Source organism: Hippocampus bargibanti, linkage group LG07 (assembly GCF_051943395.1).
Source record: "Hippocampus bargibanti isolate YZ-2025 linkage group LG07, ASM5194339v1, whole genome shotgun sequence".
Taxonomy (NCBI): Eukaryota; Metazoa; Chordata; class Actinopteri; order Syngnathiformes; family Syngnathidae; genus Hippocampus; species Hippocampus bargibanti.
In genome coordinates, this window is record NC_142740.1 from 26,049,191 (window position 1) to 26,068,949 (window position 19,759).

Genomic DNA, 19,759 nt, shown 5'->3' on the forward strand with positions numbered 1-19,759 from the left:
AAAACCAGATATTTGTGTACATGCGCCATATAGACGTGGCCAGCAGCAGCATCTGTGTGAAAATGCTCACTCTTTTGTTGTTCATTTCATGATGGAAAGGTGCGTCTGGAAGTGAGGCTCTCCTTTCCCTTACGTGAGTAAGCACTGTAAAAAATCCAAAAGAAAGATCGCTTAATATAGCGCCAAATGGAGGGAAAATAAATACCATAGGTCAACAGCAAATTTTAATCAGAGATGGCTTTTTTTATGATGATACACGAGCAGCGTGTTCTACCGGAGACAAATTCCTTGTGTGTTGTACACACTTGGCCAATAAAGCGGATTCTGATTGTGATGTATTCCTAAATGTATTTTTGATGCCGATTCTAAAAAAAAATATTCATCATGTTATTGAGGTTTTTTTGTTTGTTCTTATGTTCGATTTTGTGCAATACTGTAGATTTTATCATGCATTTTAATTTATAGCCATAATGCTTAAAAAACAATCATAATATTGTCATCATCATTATTATTATTAATAGTTATAGTAGCAGTCGTAGTTATAAGAGTAGTAGAAGTAGTACAGTGATACCTTGGTTTACGAACCCCTTGGCTTCCGAACTTTTCGGTTTACGAACGTTAAATGTATGAGAATTTTACCTTGGCATATGAACTTTTTTCGTACACGGAGCTGCCTCAATGAGTGATGTGTCGTTTGCGAACGAGCCCGTTCTTCTAACAACAAAATGGCAGCCGACTGTTTTTGTCCTCTATTCCCCGCTCCCAGTCTTCGGTTAAAGCCATGTGATTGGTCAAGAACGCAGCAGTGATGGGGGGTGGGGTTTACAGATAGAGAGTGAAGCCGTTCTCCAAAAAGAAAATGGCTGCCGACTTTTTTTGTACTCTATTCCCCGCCCCCAGTCTTCGGTTAAAGCCACATGATTGGTCAAGAACGCAGCAGTGATGAGAGGATTAAAATTATCAGAGAAAGCACCTACAAGGGATCATTCCTCAAGCTGGTGAAAGAAGAAGGTAACATTCCTCATCAAGTGTGTAATGCTGATGAAACCGGCCACTCCATTCCATCAAGCCATCAACGACCATCATAAAGGTAAATAAAATTACTTTATTATACAGTACAGTTTATGTCTTTAATTATAATACCATAGCACATTTATTATACATAAAATAATGTATATTTTGGGTAGTTTTAAGGCTTAGAAAATTGTTTTATGGGGACCTGGGAACGGATTATTCTCATTTTAATTGTTTCCTATGAGAAATGAATTTTTGGGATACACACTTTTCGCCTTACACACTGTCTGGGAACCAATTAAGTTCGCAAGCCAAGACATCACTGTAGTTGGAAAATTTGATGTATTTGAGATAAACAAGGGCAGATTTGGAATCGGCATACAGTAAAGTCTCGTTATATCGAAAAAAAAAAATATCGATATAACACTATCGATATATCCGACCCTGTTTGCAAATAGTTTACTTGCATCTCCGATTTAAAAAAAAAAATGTTGACCAGAGTATTGATTATTGCAGATTACCGTATTTTCCGGTGTATAAGGCGCACCCAAAAGCCTTCCTTTTCTTCAAAAGATGAACCTGAGCCTTATACGCAGGTGTGCCTTATATGTGAAGTAATATTAAGCCACAACTACTGTCAGCACCCACCGACTCCATTTCTCCCTGTAGAAGAAGTCGTCCGTAACCCCAGCTTCTACTGTAGCGCCTTATAATTTGGTGTGCCTTATATTCGAAAAACTTTTAGATATTTTTATATGATATTTGAAAAACATTTCATTCATTGAAGGTGCACCTTATAGTCCAGTGCACCTTATATATGGACAAAATTTGAAAATACACCATTTATTGGAGGTGCGCCTGATACTCCGGTGCGCCTGTTACACTGGAAAATACGGTAAGCACAATTCTCTAGTGATTGACATTCCCAAATTGTTCCTTGAGCATTCCAATGACTGACCTCACAAAAAAAAAGAGGATCAGAGATCCGTCAGACTCAGATCAGATCCAAGCTCTGCGTTCATGTCATCGTCATCATCCAGGATGATGTCATCATCATCATCATCATCATCATCATCATCGAACTCCTCCTTGTCTAAAAAGTCACTTCTTTCACTGGATGGAACATCCCGATGCTCGAGAGCTGGAAGAGAAGCAAAGCTAGTTTGTTCGTATATGAATGTCTCTGGTTAGGAGGTCATCTTTTTGTGGCACTATGGGATGACCGGAAATGCACACAGACGCATTTCTCACCAGCGCTATTGCAGTGGTGCTATTTGTGTAGAAACAATAAGCTGAAATTCCTCCGGGAAGTATTTGGAGTCTCTGGGATATTTTATTACAGGAAGCCCATGCAACACACAGTTCCCTAAAATTACATTAACTATTTAACGAATCAACAACACTGCGATGCTCTACATTTATTGTTTTGTTTTCATTTTAACTCGACAGATATTGCTCTGCCTTGAAAGGAGGTCTGTGGTCTAATAGGATGACCCCAATATTCCATTCGGAATTTCTTGAACAGCTTTTCCTGTCCAGGAAAATGGTGAAGGGCTACTTATTCTAGCTTAATTTCGGCGTAAGGTAGATTTCACCGTTGACTGGTTGCCAGTCAAATATTTCTGACACGTATTTATTAGAAGAAATGTCTAAAAAAGGCATGATCGTTTAAAGGGTTATCGTGCTACCTTGAAATTTGTTTGAGTCACGAAGATCATCCAGCAGTGAGATTTCTGAGCTGATCTCAGCCAGGCTCACAGTTGGGCTGAAGTCCTCTGAGTGTGAGTCCTGTTTGGCCTCTTCAACTTTGAGTTTTCCGACAAATTTGGGTGAGCCATTTGAGACCACTAAGTGTAAATCAAAGCATGGTCAAACATCAAAAAATAAACAAACATAAATGAACAAACAAATAAAAAAAATATATATTAAAAAAAAATCAAACTAAATTAAGCCTAATTAAACTAAAGTAAACTAAACTAAAATAAAAATACAAATAAAATAAAAATAAAATACAAATACATAACATAAAATAAAACTAAATGAAAGTAAACTAAAGTAAACCAAAATAAAATACAAATACAAATAAAATTAAATCACAAATTAAATCAAAATAAAATGAATAAAATACAATTCAACTAAATTAAACTTAATTAAACTAAAGTATACTAAACTAAAATAAAAATAAAATAAAAATAAGAATATGAATAAAATACAAATAAATAAAATAAAATTCAACCAAATTATACTTAATTAAACTAAAATAAAAACACAAATAAAATACAAACAAAAAAATGAATAAATAAAATTCAACTAAATAAAATAAAATAAAATAAAATAAAATAGACTTGATCAAGACAAATTCAAGTCTTACTTGCTGGTAGCATGACTTGATGCTCACTCAGGCGCATGACCTCACCCTCAAGTTCTGACACGCTGGTTCTGTGGAGCAATCGAGAATTGCAAGCCGGTGAATCAGACAGCAAACAAGCAGGATGTGCAAAGTCAGACAAGCGTACCTGATATGGCGGATCTCCTTTTGAGTATACTCAAAAGCACTTTTGGCCAGATCTGAGCTGTGAGATTTGTAGCGATCTGTCAGTTCTTGAAGCATCTGAATGAAAAAACACAAACAACATGGGACTGAGATACAAAATTTGAAATATACAGGACAGTCTGCGGCTGGATGAATGCAAAGCTTGAGGAGTCTGCAATGAGAAGAAAGGAGCGTCAGCGTAGAGCGCCAATGCGTATGTGGAACTGCTGCAGCTTGGAATTGAAGCGGATTTATGTGGGACTCAAGATGTGAGACACTCTCTTTTCATCAATGGATGCTGCAGCTTTGTGTTTGCTTTCAACATTTACCTTGTAGAAAGCGTGCACATTTCACCATGACGTCCCTGATACACTGGTGAAAAGGACGCTTTGATACTCTCCTCTTTCATCTAGAACTGCTTTATACAACACAGATGGTGCAGAAACTGCCTAAGATTGGATGATTGTGTCTTTTGTTTTGTGTCACATTATTTGTTATTTAGTTTTTTTTAGTTGTTTTGACTTCAAGATGGCGCCGCGAGAGTGGCTACCTTTACAGCAAGTCCTTTATTTTATTTTTCTACCTCTTCCTTTCCCTTCCTCTTAGTTTCTTAACTTTTCAGCTGAGAAATGTACATTTCTCCACTGTGAGACTAATAATTCCACATTCAAAACCAAAACATCAAACAATTTATAGCGAGTTGACAATTTTGTGTTTGACTTCAGGATCATTTATGTTGATAAATTTGGCAGTGACACATTTTCAAAAATAAATAAATAAAATAAATAAAAAGAGCAGAACAGTGGCCTGATGTTTGAAAACCGCACCTCTAAATCTTAATTTAAAGGACAACCGACACCATTTTTTTGTTTCCTAAGTGACATCAGAAAAACGTTTTATAGCATCTAAAATACCCAAAACACGCTGGCTGATATTTTTAGTCAAATGCAAAACATCAATAAAAATGACCTAGAAAATGGCGAGTTTAAGAATGTCCCGCCCCCTTGTTTGTGACATCACGCCAGGATATTCCTGACACAAAACAATGGCTTCAGAGAGTTCAGATTTAGAGAAGATGCTTTCTTGTTCCTCATCCAGTTATGAATATGATTCAAGTAGTTCTGAAGAGGAAGGCATAAATGTTTGCAATCGATCAAAGAAGTCCTTCCGGATCAATTCGAGCCGTCTGGACTCAAATGTAGCGTCCCAGAAAATGCACAAGATGGCGCATAAGCTCCGTTGGAAATTGGCAGATTTGTCTGCTGAGAATGTGTGTCCACTTTTATGGTGTTACCGCAATTGGTAGTGTTGGTGCGACACACAACGATTCACCATCGGATTATGTATGTGTTTTCCTTCTAATTTCGCCATCAACACGGATCAACACGATGTTTTCAGACCAAACAAAGTACCCAAAATGCATTGTGTGTCGATTTCTCGGTCAGGGGCGTTCCTGACGTAACGTCACGTCAGGCATCGTCATCAACTCGAAAACTTCCTGAATATTCAGTGCAAGTCTTAAAACGTAAAATATAGCATAAAATCTGTGGAATCTTTGTAAAATGCGCTCAGTAGAAGTCATTTGAAGTGATTTTTCAAATTATGGACGCAACTTGTCCAGAGGTGTTGGTTGTCCTTTAAATAAACATGTTGAAAAGAACATGGCATATCAGCAAACAAAATGGATGCACCTCACTGCTATGCTGGCACTGTCGCCGGCTCTCTCCGGCCTCTTTCTCCAGGAGCATCATCGCTTCCTCTTGCCTCCCTTGTTCAGCAGCAAAAAATTAAAAATAAATCATGAATAAGAGGAAAAGGAGAGAAGATGATGTTGATGATGATGATGATGATGATGATGTTTATGTTTTGGGCAAGCCTGTGCCTGCCAATAATGGAGCTCAGGATTGCTCTAATCCTAAAGCTTTAGTGTGACTCACTGAGTCGGGTTTTCAGCTGATCAACCTCTTTGCAGAAGTGTTCCAGCTCCACTCGGCAAACCTTTGGGCTCCAGCTATGATAAGAAGGCAAAATGAAAAGATGTATGATAAGATTTCTTGGGTGAAAGGTTTTAACGCACCTCATCTGACGGAAAGCGACTCCTCCAACTTCGTTAAGCTCTCTCTCCACTCCTGGAATGTTTGCTTTTTCACATCTCCTCTCTCTCAGATCTTCACGTAACCTGTCAACCTCAGCTGGAAAACACGTCGTTGTTAATTTTCCACTATCTGTGCTCCTTACAATGTCCAATCGTGATTTTGCATTACCTTGCAACGTCTGGATGTGAAATTGTTGTGACTGTTTATTCCGCTCCATGTCATCGAATTTTTTGGTGAGTGACTCAATCACCTTGGAGAAAAAAAACAAAAAAGAAACGCATTAATGGAACTTAGAAAGCAAATGTGAAATTATTTTCGCATTTGAAAATCTTAGTTTTGTTTTATTTAATTCAATTGGAGACATGATTAAGAGTTTTTTTTCATTTGGCGTGATGGAGGAGAGCAAATATAGTACTCCCAATATAACTTTAGATTTTTTTGCGTTTGGACACCATTAGGCTGTGTAGGTAAAGCGTCATCGATCACCTGGTTCTGTGTCTGCAGCTGAGACTGGAGGGAAGCTATATCTGCCCACCGGACCTCGGGAATGGCACGGTGAAGCTGTTGTGTGCTAGTTGATGGAGCGCAAATGGCGTGGTTGTCAAAATCTGAATCGTGAAACTTCTCCTTGAATGGAAATGACTCTGGAGAAGTAGAAATATCGATTTAAAACACAATAATTGTGACAGTACTTTTGTGAGGCAGGGATTTTTAACTTTTCAGTTTAAACATATCCAGATACAGGAAGTTTTACCCACCTTCTTCCCTTTTGCTGGAGTTCCCCAGTGAGGACAGCCTCCCCTGGAGAAACAACATATACTTTTATATTTGTCATAAATATTGTAAATAATTTTACAATAAGTACATTAAACTGGATAAACAATTGGGAATAACTCAAGTACGAGACAGAACACATTTACCTTACCTTTGTGCGTGCACCCATGTCTTAAAAATAACCAACAATCATTTTTTTTATTGGGGACACCAAGGGGTGACATTCCAATTTCAAGGTAGGTCTGCTCACCCGCATGTTGGCCACGCTGTCGTCAGCTGCAGAAAGAATGGAACTCAGTTGGCGGTCCCAGCTCATCTTCCAGTTGATCTGCAAGATAAGCAAGAAAACATCTATTTAGTGGTTAAAAAACAGGCTGACACTAAGTACCTTTACACTTCTGTACCGAGGTAACAACCTAGTGACGATTTTGATATTTGCATGGCACTTTTACTCATGGACAGCATTTTCCCAAAAAAAGACATCATAATAATGTGAATTAGCATATATTTTGTCCTATGGCTAAATTGGACTAATTATTCGAATTAGCGAGCAGCGCTATAGTACAGTAATAACTACGTAGGCATAACACAATCAAATACAAGAGCAGAAGACGCTCGTATAAAGTCTATCAATGACAAAAACGACTAATATTTAACAAAAAGATGTCATTATTACTCTTAGCTTCGCGAGCCACTTTTAAATAAAGGAGCACAGTGCGGAGCAAATGGTGTTGCATTCAAGCTTTGGTGGAATCTGGGAATTGTAGTTTTTGTAGTTTTTCTGTTTTGTGTTTTAATACCATAATGCGTCTAGTTGTCGGATAACTCTTGTATTAAATACATTATGTAAATCAGTGGAAGTAATTGGAACGACGAATATATTCTGATAACGTTTCATTTATTCGCAGCGTCTTCACCACGAAAGGAGAACACAATATCCCAAAATGCCCTGTGGTGATGACGTCACAAAACATGGCGGCCTCACACGTTAACGTGGAAACTGTAAAAAAGTTACTCGAAGACAGTCTTGGAAAACTCGGATTTGAAGTGTACACTTTGAAGGTATTTGTGCTCCAACTGACAACATATTTTTTTTAGACTTTTCTAACATTACATATCACCGCAAACGTCAAAATGTCGCATTAATTGCAGCAACTAGCAGATGCACCTGCTGTTGCATCCCCTGACAGCTTCTCTGCTACTTATTTTCAGGTGGGTTGGTACAATTCTGTGTTGCCCGCCAAGCTGCACTTACCCTACACGGATGACAGCTTGGCTGTGTTGCTTCTCAGCACTCCCTCCATGTTCGAGGAAGCCTTCCTTCCCTTCATGAAGGAGAGAGGTTGCCAAGGACTCTCTGACCCCATTGATCAGTGTGTCAAATACTGTGTCACCTCCGCTCTCTCTCAGGTTTGTGATATTTATATCCTGGATATATATGAAATCTTGACGATCTCTCAGTGTCTTCGTTTGTATGTCCCCAGATACCTTGAAATTATTTACAACAGGCTGGTGTAAATGCTCCAGCTGGCTTTCTACATTTTTCGGAGAGTCAAAGATGCGTGCGATAATAATGGAAACACTACATGAAAATAGTTCAAATAAAATTATGTATGTGGCAGCGGAAACCATATATGCAACAAGCCTAGCTAGAAACTTTCTGAGAAGAGTAAAAAATATAGTATAAAGTGATCCAAAAGGTGTCTCCGCTACATGCCTCCCCAAAAATACAAATACTGCCAAAATAGATAAATACAATCACATAAATGAGTTAATGGATTGTTGTGGATTAATTGTAGAGAATATTTTTGTCTCATGTCGTCCGCAGAGCTTTCCTGGACAGAAGGTTGACGTAAGGTACGACTACGAGCTGCTGCCCAGCAGGAAGCCCAAGTTCTTAGCACAGACTGCCGCACACGTATCAGGAGCGGCGTTCTACTACCAGCAGTCTGACGTCAGCGACCAACCATGGGCTGACAAAGTAATCTTAATCACTCTTTATATTTTAATTCTGAGTATTTTTTTTATGTAACTCATGTTTTGGTTACATTTATTTTGTAACAATTTGTAACGTTAGCGTAGTGAATGCTTAAAAGACTTCAAGAAAGTGTTTTGTCGGTTAACACCTCCAGTAGAAGTACCGTGATACCTTAGTTTACGAACTTAATTGGTTTCCAGATGGAGTGTGTAACGCGAAAAGTGTGTATCACAAAAATTAATTTCCCATAGGAAACCATTAAAATGAGAATAATCCGTTCCCAGCTCCCCATAAAACATAATTTTCTACTTTCTAATTTCTAAAACTACACATAATATACCTTATTTTATGTACAATAAATGTGCTATGGTATTATAATTAAAGAAATAAACTGTACTGTATAATAAAGTCGTTTTATTTACCTTTGTGATGGTCGTTGATGGCTTGATGGAATGTAGTGGACGCTTTCTTCAGCATTAAACACTTGATGAGGAACGTAACCTTCTTCTTTCACCATCTTGAGGAATGATCCCTTGTAGGTGCTTTCTCTGTGATAATTTTATCTAGTTCCTTATCAATTGTCTTCTGTTTAGCTGGGTTGATAGCTTTTTTGCATCAAGTGTACAGATGGCTTGTGTGGGTTGTTTGTGGAGCCTGATTGATGGGATATTTTAACCTTGCAGTCTACACTCTACCTTAAACTATCAAAGTTGAAACTCTCTCACTGTTGTCTGCCTGTCTCTTTAATGTTTAAACAACCTCCCCTCACTGCTGCGTTCTTGGCCAATCACGTGGCTTTAACCGAAGACTGGGTGGGCGGGGAATAGAGGACAAAAACAGTCGGCTGCCATTTTGTTGTTAGAAGAACGGGCTCGTTCGCGAAAGACACATCACACATTGAGGCAGCTCCTTGTACGAAAAAAGTTGGGATGCCAAAGTAAAGCTCGTATGCCAAGGTAAAATTTTCATTTCGTAAACCGAAACATTCGTAAGCCAAGGGGTTCGTAAACCGAGGTATCACTGTATATGTAATAAGATTATTTTGTTAAAGTCGTGCTGTCCTACAAATATTTTTTTCCCAGCCAAAGCTTTGCTTAGACTTTTCGCACTCCGTTTTTTTCCCTGACAGAAGATGTTCGGTGTTTGCGTGCATCCCAAACTGGGAGGCTGGTTCGCCATTCGGGCTCTGTTGGTTTTCCAAGACGTCCAAATGAACCCTGAGGCAGTCCAGCCTGATCCTCTGGACTGCGTGCCTTCCAGGGAGGCCAGGATTCATTTACTGGAGGATTTCAACTTGCGGTGGCAGGTACCATGGAGCTAAATGAAAATTCCACATTAACATCTTCACATTTCCATCATCACATCGTTTTACACCGTAGGACGGGATCTACAGGAACATCATCACTCCTTCGCAGACTTACTCCCAGAAACAAAGAGACTATTTCTCCACTCCACCTGCCCAGCGACATGTTCTGCTCAGGAGTTGGGGGCTCCTGCCTCAATCAGACGACATGTCCTCACCTTGCCCGGGGGAACACGCTGAGGTGAATGGACACGGCTGAAATGGAAAGGTGCTGTATTTCTATTTTAGTTTTTTTTTCCCCCATTAAGGCTAAGACAGACACACATGAACAAAAACATTTTCTTGTCATTGGAGGCCTTTTAAAAGAAATGCGAGTCATCTAACTAGCTAGCTATCTAGCTAGCTATCTAGCTTTTTACCTTTTTAGCTTTTTAGCTAGCTTTCTGCCTAGCTTCCTAGTTCGCTCTCTAGCTAGCTTTCTAGTTCGCTCTCTAGCTAGCTTTCTAGCTAACTAGCTATCTAGGTTGTGGAATAATATTTTTCGTGGAATAATATTATATATTCGCGCACTAGTGCTTGAAACGATATCTCGGAAAAATAGCTGCATAGTGTACTTGTAGGTTACAGCATCTGCGTTTGGGTTCTGAACTTCTGGGTTTGAAACTGGCCTATGGCGTCCCATGTGGCGTTTCCTTGTTCTGCCTCTGCATGAGTGGGTTTTCTCCAGCTTTTTTACACATCTTAAAACATACATGTTAATGTCGTGTTCGGTTGCAAGTGGAAAAGCTTGCGTGAGCTTCTTATTTATACATATTTAACATTCTCGAAATGCTGGCGCCGCTTTCATTTATTGATGTTTTCGGGTCATATTTTGTTAAAATTTCCATCCATAGCTTGACATTCATTTTGGTGGATGCCATTGTCATGCTATGGATGAAAAGGTAATTAATATCATCAAAATAAATATGTACATTAAAATGCGTGGTGATTGATTTATTTTTAATTTTCTCTTACTTGGAAAAAAAAGATCTTCAATTGAAAAAAACATGTCCTTAACCACTATTTATTGTAAATAATATAAAATAAAAACACTAGCGATATAATAATAATATATATACAGTAAAGTAAAGTATCGATATCGGATATATCGATAGTCCCGGTTATATCGATACTATTTCTATGCACGCACGGAGAAAATTACATGCAAACAGGGTCGGATATATCGATAGTCCCGGTTATATCGATGTTTTTTCGGAGTCCCTTGAATGTCGATATAACGAGACTTTACTGTATATAATATTCTTTTCGTGAATGCATAAACAAAATGAATCCTATATTTACGTGTTATCGCCACCAGGTGTCAGTATTGTAACGCTCTTGTGTGAGTCTGAGTGGCTTGACCAACTCTCAGGCTACTTATCATCTAATTTGTAATACTGGATAGCTGATCTTTTTATGACTTTATTCCACTACACGTTTGCACTTTTACTGTATTTCCCTTATCTCAAATGAGGCTCTCACCTGAGCCTGTTCTCCCTCCCGTGCCATTACAACTATCTGTGTACTGAATCAGCACTCTGGCAAAGTTAATTATGCTCCTGCTGATATGGCACCCCCCTCAGTGTTACCACCTCCACCCTTTTCACTTTTAGCCAATGTGCTTTCTGCGTACGTTCTTCTAAGTTTAGTCTGATATGCTGGGGGAAAAAATGTAACGGGGAAAAAGGGAGTGCAGTAATGTATTGCACACTTACACAGAACTTGAACATAAAGGTTTTTTTAAACAAGATGTTTTCTGTTAGGACTACAGTAAATTATTTTAAAATAATAGTTTAGTGATTTTTAATTTCTAAAATCAATTTACTGAATTGAAATCGCCTTTTCCTCCATTCCAGACCACCCCAAATAATCAGAATAATCTTTTTTTGCCAAGTATGTAGAACACACATGGAATTTGTCTCCGGTGGAACATGCTGCACTAGTATCATTATAAAAAAATTTGCAAAGAGGCACTATACATCTATATTTATGGTATTGTTTATAGAGTTAATGGCATGAGGGAAGAAGCTGTTTAAATATCTGCTGGATTTGGTGCGCATGGATCGGTACCGCCTGCCTAAGGGGAGTAGCTGGAAAAGGTGGTGTGCAGGGTACGGAGGGTCTAGTAGGGTTTTTCGCGCCCTTGGTCGATTCTTGCAGTATGCAAGTCCTCGAGAGTGGGTAAGGGCGGTGCCAATACTTTTTTCCCGCCGTCCTAACTGTCCGTTGAAGTAGGATTTTGTCCATATTTTTAAATAAATAAATAAACATTCATTTTGTCATTCTTTGTCAAGTATTTTTCACAAAAGAAAAATAGTTCGATATTGTAAAAAAATATACAATATCCTTTCTGTACTTGCTCTGTTTGTGTTGGATATGAGTCTTTAAAGGACAACCGATGTCACTTTTTTTTTCTTAACTGACATCAGAAAAACGTTTTATAGCATCTAAAATACCCAAAACACGCAGTATGATATTTTTTGTCAAATGCAAAACACCAATAAAAATGACTTAAAGGACAACCGACGCCTCCGGAGAAGTTGTGTCCATAATTTGTAAAATGGCTTCAAATGACTTGTACTGTACTATATTTTTTTAAGACTCGCACTGAACATTCAGGAAGTCTTGTTTTTGAGTTGGTGATGAGTCCTCACGTGACGTCAGAAAAGGACCGCCTCCTGACCGTACAAAAGACGCGTTGTAGCATCTTTCCATCAAATCAATGTATTTTGCTGTACTGTTTTTTTTTTAATCCGTGTGTTACATCCAAAAGCCGCCAGCAGAGGGAGTCCCAGCTCCATGGAACGAATTTATCAGCCTGTGGAAACGGGCTGATTCGTTCCTCACAGCTCGGTGGCCATTTTCTTGCATGTTTTTGGGTGAGGCATCTCCCCCCCCCCCCCCCGCCCGTTTGCCTCAAAATGACACGGAATAAATAACTAATCGCAAACATGTCTGCTTTCCTCTTCAGAACTATTTGAATCATATTCATAACTGGATGTGTAACAAGAAAGCATATTATCCGATCTGAAGCCATTGTTTTTATTCTCCAGCAATGCAAGACGTCTTGGCGTGACGTCACGAAATGGGGGCGGGACTTTCTGAAAATGCCCAATTCGCAGCTCAATTTTTAGCGGATTTTGGACACTTTAAGTCATTTTTATTGGTGTTTTGCATTTGAATAAAAATATACTGCGTGTTTTGGGTATTTTAGATGCTATAAAACGTTTTTCTGATGTCAGTTGAAAAACAAAAAAGTGACGTCGGTTGCCAAGTGTCCAAAATCTGCAAAAAAATTGAGCTGCTATTTGGGCATTTTCAGAAAGTCTCGCCCCTAGTTCGTGACGTCACGCCAACATGTCTTGCATTGCTGGAGAATCAATTTATGTAATCCTTCTAATTTCGCGATCAACAGTGTTTTCAGAAGAAAAAAAAGTGCCCAAAATGCATTGTGTGTCACTTTGTCGGTCACGGGCTTTCCTAATGTGACGTCACGTCAGGAATTGTCGTCAACTGGAAAACAAGACTTCCTGAATATTCAGCGCAAATCTTTGTAAAATACGCTCAGTAGAAGTCATTTGAAGTGATTTGACAAATTATGGACAAAACTTGTATGGAGGTGTCGGTTGGCCTTTCAAGGGTAACATTACATTAAATATTTCAGCATTTAAAGCTACAAAAAAAAGCAAAATAAATAAAAACCGACGGTGCGAAAAAGCACCGCTGCAGCTGCCGTGATTCAGATTCGGGTTTTTGCGGGTGAAAAGAACAGCGAGCAGAGGCAGAGTAAGAGCAAGCAGAGTGGCCGCTTTGATGAGTTGCAGTTGAGCGAAGCGGCGGCCGCCCACGGGCCTCAGTCACTCAATCCATGAGGAGCGCGGGCAAAGGCCAGCGGCGTGACGAGGACGAGGACTGAGGAAGGGGGGACGACCGCGTGAATTTAGCATACTTTCATTTTCAATACGCTTCTTGTTGTGGAGATGAAAATGTTTTTGAGTTGTTTTTTTTCTGAGTTGAGAGCATGTAGACATACAGAATGAGCTGTCTCGTATTTCCTCTCTGCACTCGCTGTTGTTTACCGAACAAATTCTCCGTCTTCTTATCAGTCTCATTGGATTAGCGTAATTAGGCCGGCCTCTGGCACCCAAATCTCGCCATCGTTAGCCTGTGAAGGTGAAGAGGTCACCGGGTGGTCGGATGAGGACAAATGATGTGTTGCTGGAGCGTGTGTAAGGTGAAAAATGTGTATCCCAAAAAATAATTTCCCATAGGAAACCATTAAAATGAGAATAATCCGTTCCCAGATCCCCACAAAACATTTTTTCTACTTTCTAATTTCCTAAACCTTAAAACTACACAAAATATACCTTATTTTATATATAATAAATGTGCTATGGTATTATAATTAAAGAAATAAACTGTACTGTATGATAAAATCGTTTTTTTACCTTTGTGATGGTCGTTGATGGCTTGATGGAATGGAGTGGCCGGTTTCCTCAGCATTAAACACTTGATGAGGGCGAATAAAGGTTTTCTGATTCTGAACGTAGCCTTCTTCTTTCTTTCTAATTTTACCTTGTTCCTCATCAATTGTGTTCTCTTTAGCTGGGTTGATAGCTTTTTGCATCAAGTGAAAGACGACTGCAGCTTCTCGTTTTGTGCATAAATTAAATTAGCATGAACATACTAGTGATGTGAATTCCGTCTCTTTTCAGAGAGCTGTTTCTTTTGCCTCGGCTCACTAAAAAATTCGGCTCTTTTGGGTCCCAAATGGCTCCTCAGTTTTTTTTTTTTTTTTTTTTTTCTTAAATTAATTAACCACCAAAAATCATGTACAATTATGTAAAAAAACGAATTACTCGTGTAAAAAAAAATACACTATATCAAATATTTTTATTTATATGGCTTCATTTATATGTGCACAGAAAGCATCCACTAACTTTCACTTTCCCTGTGGTTACTTTTTTTGTCATATATGATTCTGGTATGATTCTTTGAGAAAGTGTTTTCAGAATCAGAAGCCTTTAATAGCCCAACAATGGGGATATTTCCATGAGTACACATGAGTATATTTTATGAATCATCTATAATTGAAAATGGCTGAAAATCAGGGGGATAAAGTCGACTCCCATTTCCGGCTCATTGTTAAGAGCCGGCTCTCTTTGTTCACTTCAAAGATCCGGATCTAAGAACCGGCTCATTCGCGAACGACACATCACTACAGTGTTGCTATTGTCTTGCTACCGTTTTACTGCAGCGTCACAGGCATTAAAACTTTGAAAATTCTCTCTGTATACCGTCTTTCTTTGGAAAGATATTTACATGTTTTACTGTGGGCACATGCGACTTATATATAGGTGCGGCTTGTGTATGTACAACATCGGTTTTCCTCTAAAAATGTCGTGGGTGAGGCTTATAATATGCGAGCGGAAATTACGGTAGTTTCTAAATTGGCTTTGGATATACCCACAGACCGCAATAATATTGTCCCACATTGTTTTTATGTCACCTCTGTATTTATTTATTTTTACTCCATCTGTGCGTCCAACTGTGCGAACTGCATAGACGACATACCAAAAACACCCAACAAACGTTTGAACTAACTCCAGCGTGGACGAGGCCCCCTTGTCGACCAAATGCTCATTTCATCGCCATGAATGAAGTATTACATCACCATCAAAGAATGCTCATGAAATCGGCTTCTTATCGTTGATCGCACCCCCTCATTTGCCGCCCTCATTCCACCACACGTGTACTTTAGCTGTCATTTGCATAATCCATCTCATCGCCGTTTTCCTTCTTTGCTGGCTGGCGCGTCATCCAGAAAAAAAATTAAATGGCTCACATTTGAGGAAAATAATAGACGGGTATTAAATCGGGTACGATTGTTTCAACGACCGGTCAATTATGACCTTTCAAACAGCGACCAAAATAACTATCCAAATGGCTGGTATTGGCCATCGTTTTTACCTTTTTGTTCTGTAACCATTTACAGTACACAAGTCTCAGTGGTTTCATTATTTATTACAGTCAAACAAAGGTTTTCCACCATAATCCGTTCCAGAAACCTGTTCAAAAACCGAAACAATTCCCATTATAATCAATGTAAGCTTTTTTTTTTTTTAAACGCGATTGAACAATACAAATATGCCTGCTCACAACGGTCACAATGAAACGCGGCACAAGGAAATGACGTATAAGGAAGCGGAGGGGAGTCGAGTGGTGCATTCAGGTGCACTCTGTTTGCTCGAGAACCGATTTTTAGGGCTTAAAAAAACCCGAAATGTTTTGGTTGAAAACCGAATTGGTCGAGAACCGACAAGTTTGAAAACCGAGGTTTGACTGTACAGTGATACCTTGGCTTACGAACTTAATTGGTCCCCAGACAGAGTGTGTAAGGTGAAGTGTGTATCCCAAAAAATTATTCCTCACAGGAAACCATTAAAATGAGAATAATCCGTTCCCAATCCATTCCCCCATAATTTTCCACTTTCTAATTTTCTAAGCCTTAAAACTACACAACATGTACCTTATTTAATGTATAATAAATGTGTTTTGGTATTATAATTAAAGAAATAAACTGTACTGTGCACTGTGGAGTGGCCGGTTTCATCAGCATTAAACACTTGATGAAGAACGTAGCCTTCTTCTTTCACCATCTTGAGGAATGATCCCTTGTAGGTGCTTTCTCTGTGATGATTTTATCTAGTTCCTCATCAATTGTGTTCTGTTTGGCTGGGTTGATAGCTTTTTGCATCAAGTGTACAGATGGCTTGTGCAGGTTATTTGTGGAGCCGGATTGATGGGATATTTTAACCTTCCAGTCTACACTCTGCTTTAGAACTATCAAAGTTAAAACGAGTCCAAATTTCACTGTTTTCTATCCATTTTCTCATTCTCTCTCTGTCGTCTGCCTGTCTCTTTAATGTTTAAACCATCTCCCCTCACTGCTGCGTTCTTGACCAATCACATGGCTTTATCCGAAGACTGGGGGCGGGGAATAGAGGAAAAAAAAAAGTCAGCTGCCATTTCCTTTTTTGGAGAACGGCCTCACTCTCTCTCTCTGTCTGTACAGCAACTCCCATTTCAAGCTCAGAAAACTCCAAACCCATAAAACTTAGGAATGACTTCTTTTTTTTCTGATGAAAGAAGAGAGATCAAGGTTTCTTACGCTGTATTGAATGTTTATGTAGTCCTAAAACTCAATATTCTACGTGTCCTGAAATTTGACTGAAAATAACAAAAACCCTGGCACTGCAGTGGACACATTTTTTTGCACATTGTCTGGCAATGTATGAGTTAAATGAAATCCAGACATCAAACCGAATAGCTTGACATTTCTATTTCAAAGCTGGTGGCAGCCAGATTTTAAGAACGCTAATAATACATTTTTCCCCGACACCCTGATATAATGAAAACGAGATTAGGTGCCGTTTGCTTTGGCGTAATGTGAGAACACGTGAATTCATTAAGTATCACGATGACCCGCTCGGATGAGCCATTTAGCTTCAACACACACTCTTGAAGCACCTGCGGGAAGGGAAGCAAATTAGCATTTCAAATAGGGATCACTTTAGGCCAGGCCATGCTCCTAGAGATGTGTAAGTGTGCTTAACGACATGCACACATACACACACACACACACACACACACACACACTCGTGGAAATGCTTAGTTCATGGTTAAACTTGAAGTATTGACAAAACATTACGCCTACACGCGTACATGTTTGGAGGAGAAAATAAAAGAAATCTAAATCCAGTGGAGAGATCGAAGCTGACCGCAGCTGGAAAGCATTTGAATGTGACATAACACGATGTACTCCCACGGCAACAATTTAAATCACACCATTTTAATATGATCTTGTGCAACTCAGCTTCAATCCAGGCTGTTTTTGAGTGTTTGGTCCACTTTCAAGCTTGTATGAAAAAAATTAATAATTAAAAAAAAAATATGGCAACAGAAAAGTGCTCCCTGTTGACGTGTGCGTCGGTGAGTTTCCACGAGTAGCCGTCCACAAAGCCACTCATTGCCATATGCAAATGCTTCCCGCGTGCTAAATCCATTAGCAATTTAGCCTCCAGTCACCAGTTATCTCTGTTATCAACCACGTGGAATAAAAAAAAAAAAAAAAAAAGTAGAGACATGTTAGCTTAGCGTCTTTTTTTTTAGAGCGCATCGCTTTACATGAAGGGAGGCATGACGGATGATTCTTCATCTTTATCAACAGTCATTCTTCATGCTGTCAAGAGCATAAGAGAGCATGTACGACGTGTGAGAGAGGGACGATTTGGACCAATTTGAAGGGGGGGGAAAATTACATTTTCAAAGATCCTTTATTTTGCACAGAGGTGTAGATTTTCAAGAAAAATATATTTTAGGGGGAAATGTGTTTTAAGATGGGTCAGACATTTTTTGCTGTGTTTAGTTCTGAATGTTATTTTTTGTGAAATAAATTTAAAAAAAAAATAAATAAAGAGGAGAACTTGAATGTACTATATTTTTTATTGTACTTGAATGGACTATATTTTCCGGTGTATAAGGCGCACCCCCAATGAATGGTGTATTTTCAAACTTTTTCCATTATATACCACGCACCGGACTATAAATAAAATAAAAGTCAATTTTCAAGTAAAAACAAAGTATATTTTGAGAATGGCAATGAAAACCTGCACTTTCAAGAAAAAGTCATATTTTTATTGATGCATTTTATACTATCAGGAAAAATTATTCCAAACAATGCTAAATATTTGGGTGTTTTTTTTTAATAAAAAAGTTCTCCATTTTTGAGAAAATGTAACATATTGACAATCTCAATCTAACACGTAGCATGTCAATAGCCAAGTGAAGCCTGTGTGGAGGAGAGCAGGAAGCCATAGTTTCCTTCCCTCCTTTCTTCCATCCCTCCTCTTCATTCGTTTTGCATTGAACCATTTTCGCCCAAATGACTTTTTAACTTGCAGCCCCCGCTTTGAATGCCCGATTGTGATTCCTGCCAACTCATCTTGCTTCTTCTCTTTTTGCCCTGCGCTCTTGATCTTGCACAAGTCTGCCAGTCGTGTGCTCTACTTCTTTGCCACCATGCTAGCTTGTCAAGTGCTTGCGCAAAATCTACAACTAATCAGGATCCAGATTGATTTCTTGAAGTACACTATATGTTGCTTTTTTTGTTTTTGTTTTGAATAGACTATTTCTATCAAAACAATTATCTGGATCTAGAGGACTTTATTTGTACTTGAATGGACTATATTTTCCGGTGTATAAGGCGCACCAGAGTATAAGGCGCACCCCCAATGAATGGTGTATTTTCAAACTTTTTCTATTATATACCACGCACCGGACTATAAGGCGCACCTTCATGAATGAAAAAGGTTTTTCAACTACAGTAAAGTCTCGTTATATCGATATCGGTTATATTGATAGTACTGCTTATTACGATACTATTTCTATGAACGCAAGGAGAAAATTACATGCCGCAGGAGTGGATATATCGATAGTCTGGTTATATCGATATTTTTTCCGACTCCCGAGAATATCGATATAATGACACTTTACTGTATATGATATAAATATGTAAAAGTTTTCCAAATGTAAAGCACAACACATAAGGTGCTACAGTTTAGGCCAGGGTCCCACACGACTTCTACAGGGCAAAATGGGGGAAATATTACTTCACATATAAGACGCACCTGCATATAAGGTGCAGGATAATCTTTTGAGGAAGTTGAATCTTTTGGGTGAGCCTTATGCACCGGAAAATACGGTATTTATTTATTTTTGCCACCACGATTAGAGAAAATTTAGTATACACATCATTTTTCCAGTGCAAAATGAAATGAATGTGACACTTGACTAAACGTATCAGCTATAAAAAAAGATATGAGAACTCATTATCTGATTTGTGTGTGTGTGTGTGTGTGTGTGTGTGTGTGTGTGTGTGTGTGTGTGTGTGTGTGTGTGTGTGTGTGTGTGTGTGTGTGTTGTGGTGGGGGGTGTCAGGAATCCCCCCAGCCCACTCCAGG

At 38.8% G+C, this 19,759-nt stretch overlaps 2 protein-coding genes across 8 annotated transcripts in view; one reads left to right on the forward strand and one right to left on the reverse strand.

Moving 5' to 3' along the window:
- Positions 1 to 9: 9 nt before the first annotated feature.
- Positions 10 to 7,164, reverse strand: LOC148895951 (uncharacterized). 3 transcript variants are annotated; one of them, XM_089000545.1, is made up of 12 exons: positions 7,094 to 7,164; positions 6,668 to 6,745; positions 6,402 to 6,444; positions 6,130 to 6,287; positions 5,812 to 5,893; positions 5,485 to 5,739; positions 5,239 to 5,315; positions 3,531 to 3,625; positions 3,386 to 3,453; positions 2,703 to 2,861; positions 1,973 to 2,155; positions 10 to 144 (listed from the first exon to the last, which is right to left on the reverse strand). In XM_089000545.1, exons 2-11 carry the CDS (start codon positions 6,731 to 6,733, stop codon positions 1,992 to 1,994), a joined length of 1,167 nt encoding a protein of 388 aa, XP_088856671.1. In that variant the 5' UTR covers positions 6,734 to 6,745; positions 7,094 to 7,164; the 3' UTR covers positions 10 to 144; positions 1,973 to 1,991. The 3 variants fall into 3 exon arrangements, with proteins under 3 accessions (XP_088856671.1, XP_088856672.1, XP_088856670.1); XM_089000546.1 differs by having other exon boundaries at positions 5,485 to 5,558; positions 5,625 to 5,739; positions 6,668 to 7,134; XM_089000544.1 differs by having other exon boundaries at positions 6,668 to 7,134.
- A 210-nt stretch (positions 7,165 to 7,374) lies between these two features.
- The window catches only part of mmachc (metabolism of cobalamin associated C), a 57,521-nt gene continuing 45,136 nt past the window's right edge, over positions 7,375 to 19,759 (forward strand). For 4 of the 5 annotated variants that reach the window (XR_016115502.1, XR_016115503.1, XR_016115501.1 and 1 more), the window contains exons 1-5: positions 7,375 to 7,479; positions 7,630 to 7,827; positions 8,246 to 8,398; positions 9,525 to 9,701; positions 9,775 to 9,966. Coding sequence is in view for 1 of the 5 variants with exons in the window: in XM_089000298.1 (XP_088856424.1) it covers positions 7,375 to 7,479; positions 7,630 to 7,827; positions 8,246 to 8,398; positions 9,525 to 9,701; positions 9,775 to 9,957 (816 nt within the window). In the remaining 4 variants the exon portion in view is untranslated. Of the gene's footprint in view, positions 7,480 to 7,629; positions 7,828 to 8,245; positions 8,399 to 9,524; positions 9,702 to 9,774; positions 10,730 to 19,759 lie in introns of those variants that run through there. The other variant, XM_089000298.1, reaches the window with a different exon arrangement.

What these genes read in the sequence shown, in the direction of transcription:
- LOC148895951 (XM_089000545.1), bottom strand. Translation starts at nt 6,733, where the DNA reads ATGAGCTGGGACCGCCAACTGAGTTCCATTCTTTCTGCAGCTGACGAC. An exon ending in CTCCAGCAAAAGGGAAGAAG is followed by an intron (nt 6,288 to 6,401) that starts GTGGGTAAAACT and finishes CTACTTCTCCAG; the next exon opens with AGTCATTTCCATTCAAGGAG. An exon ending in AGTGCCAGCATAGCAGTGAG is followed by an intron (nt 3,626 to 5,238) that starts GTGCATCCATTT and finishes TTTTTCATTCAG; the next exon opens with ATGCTTCAAGAACTGACAGA.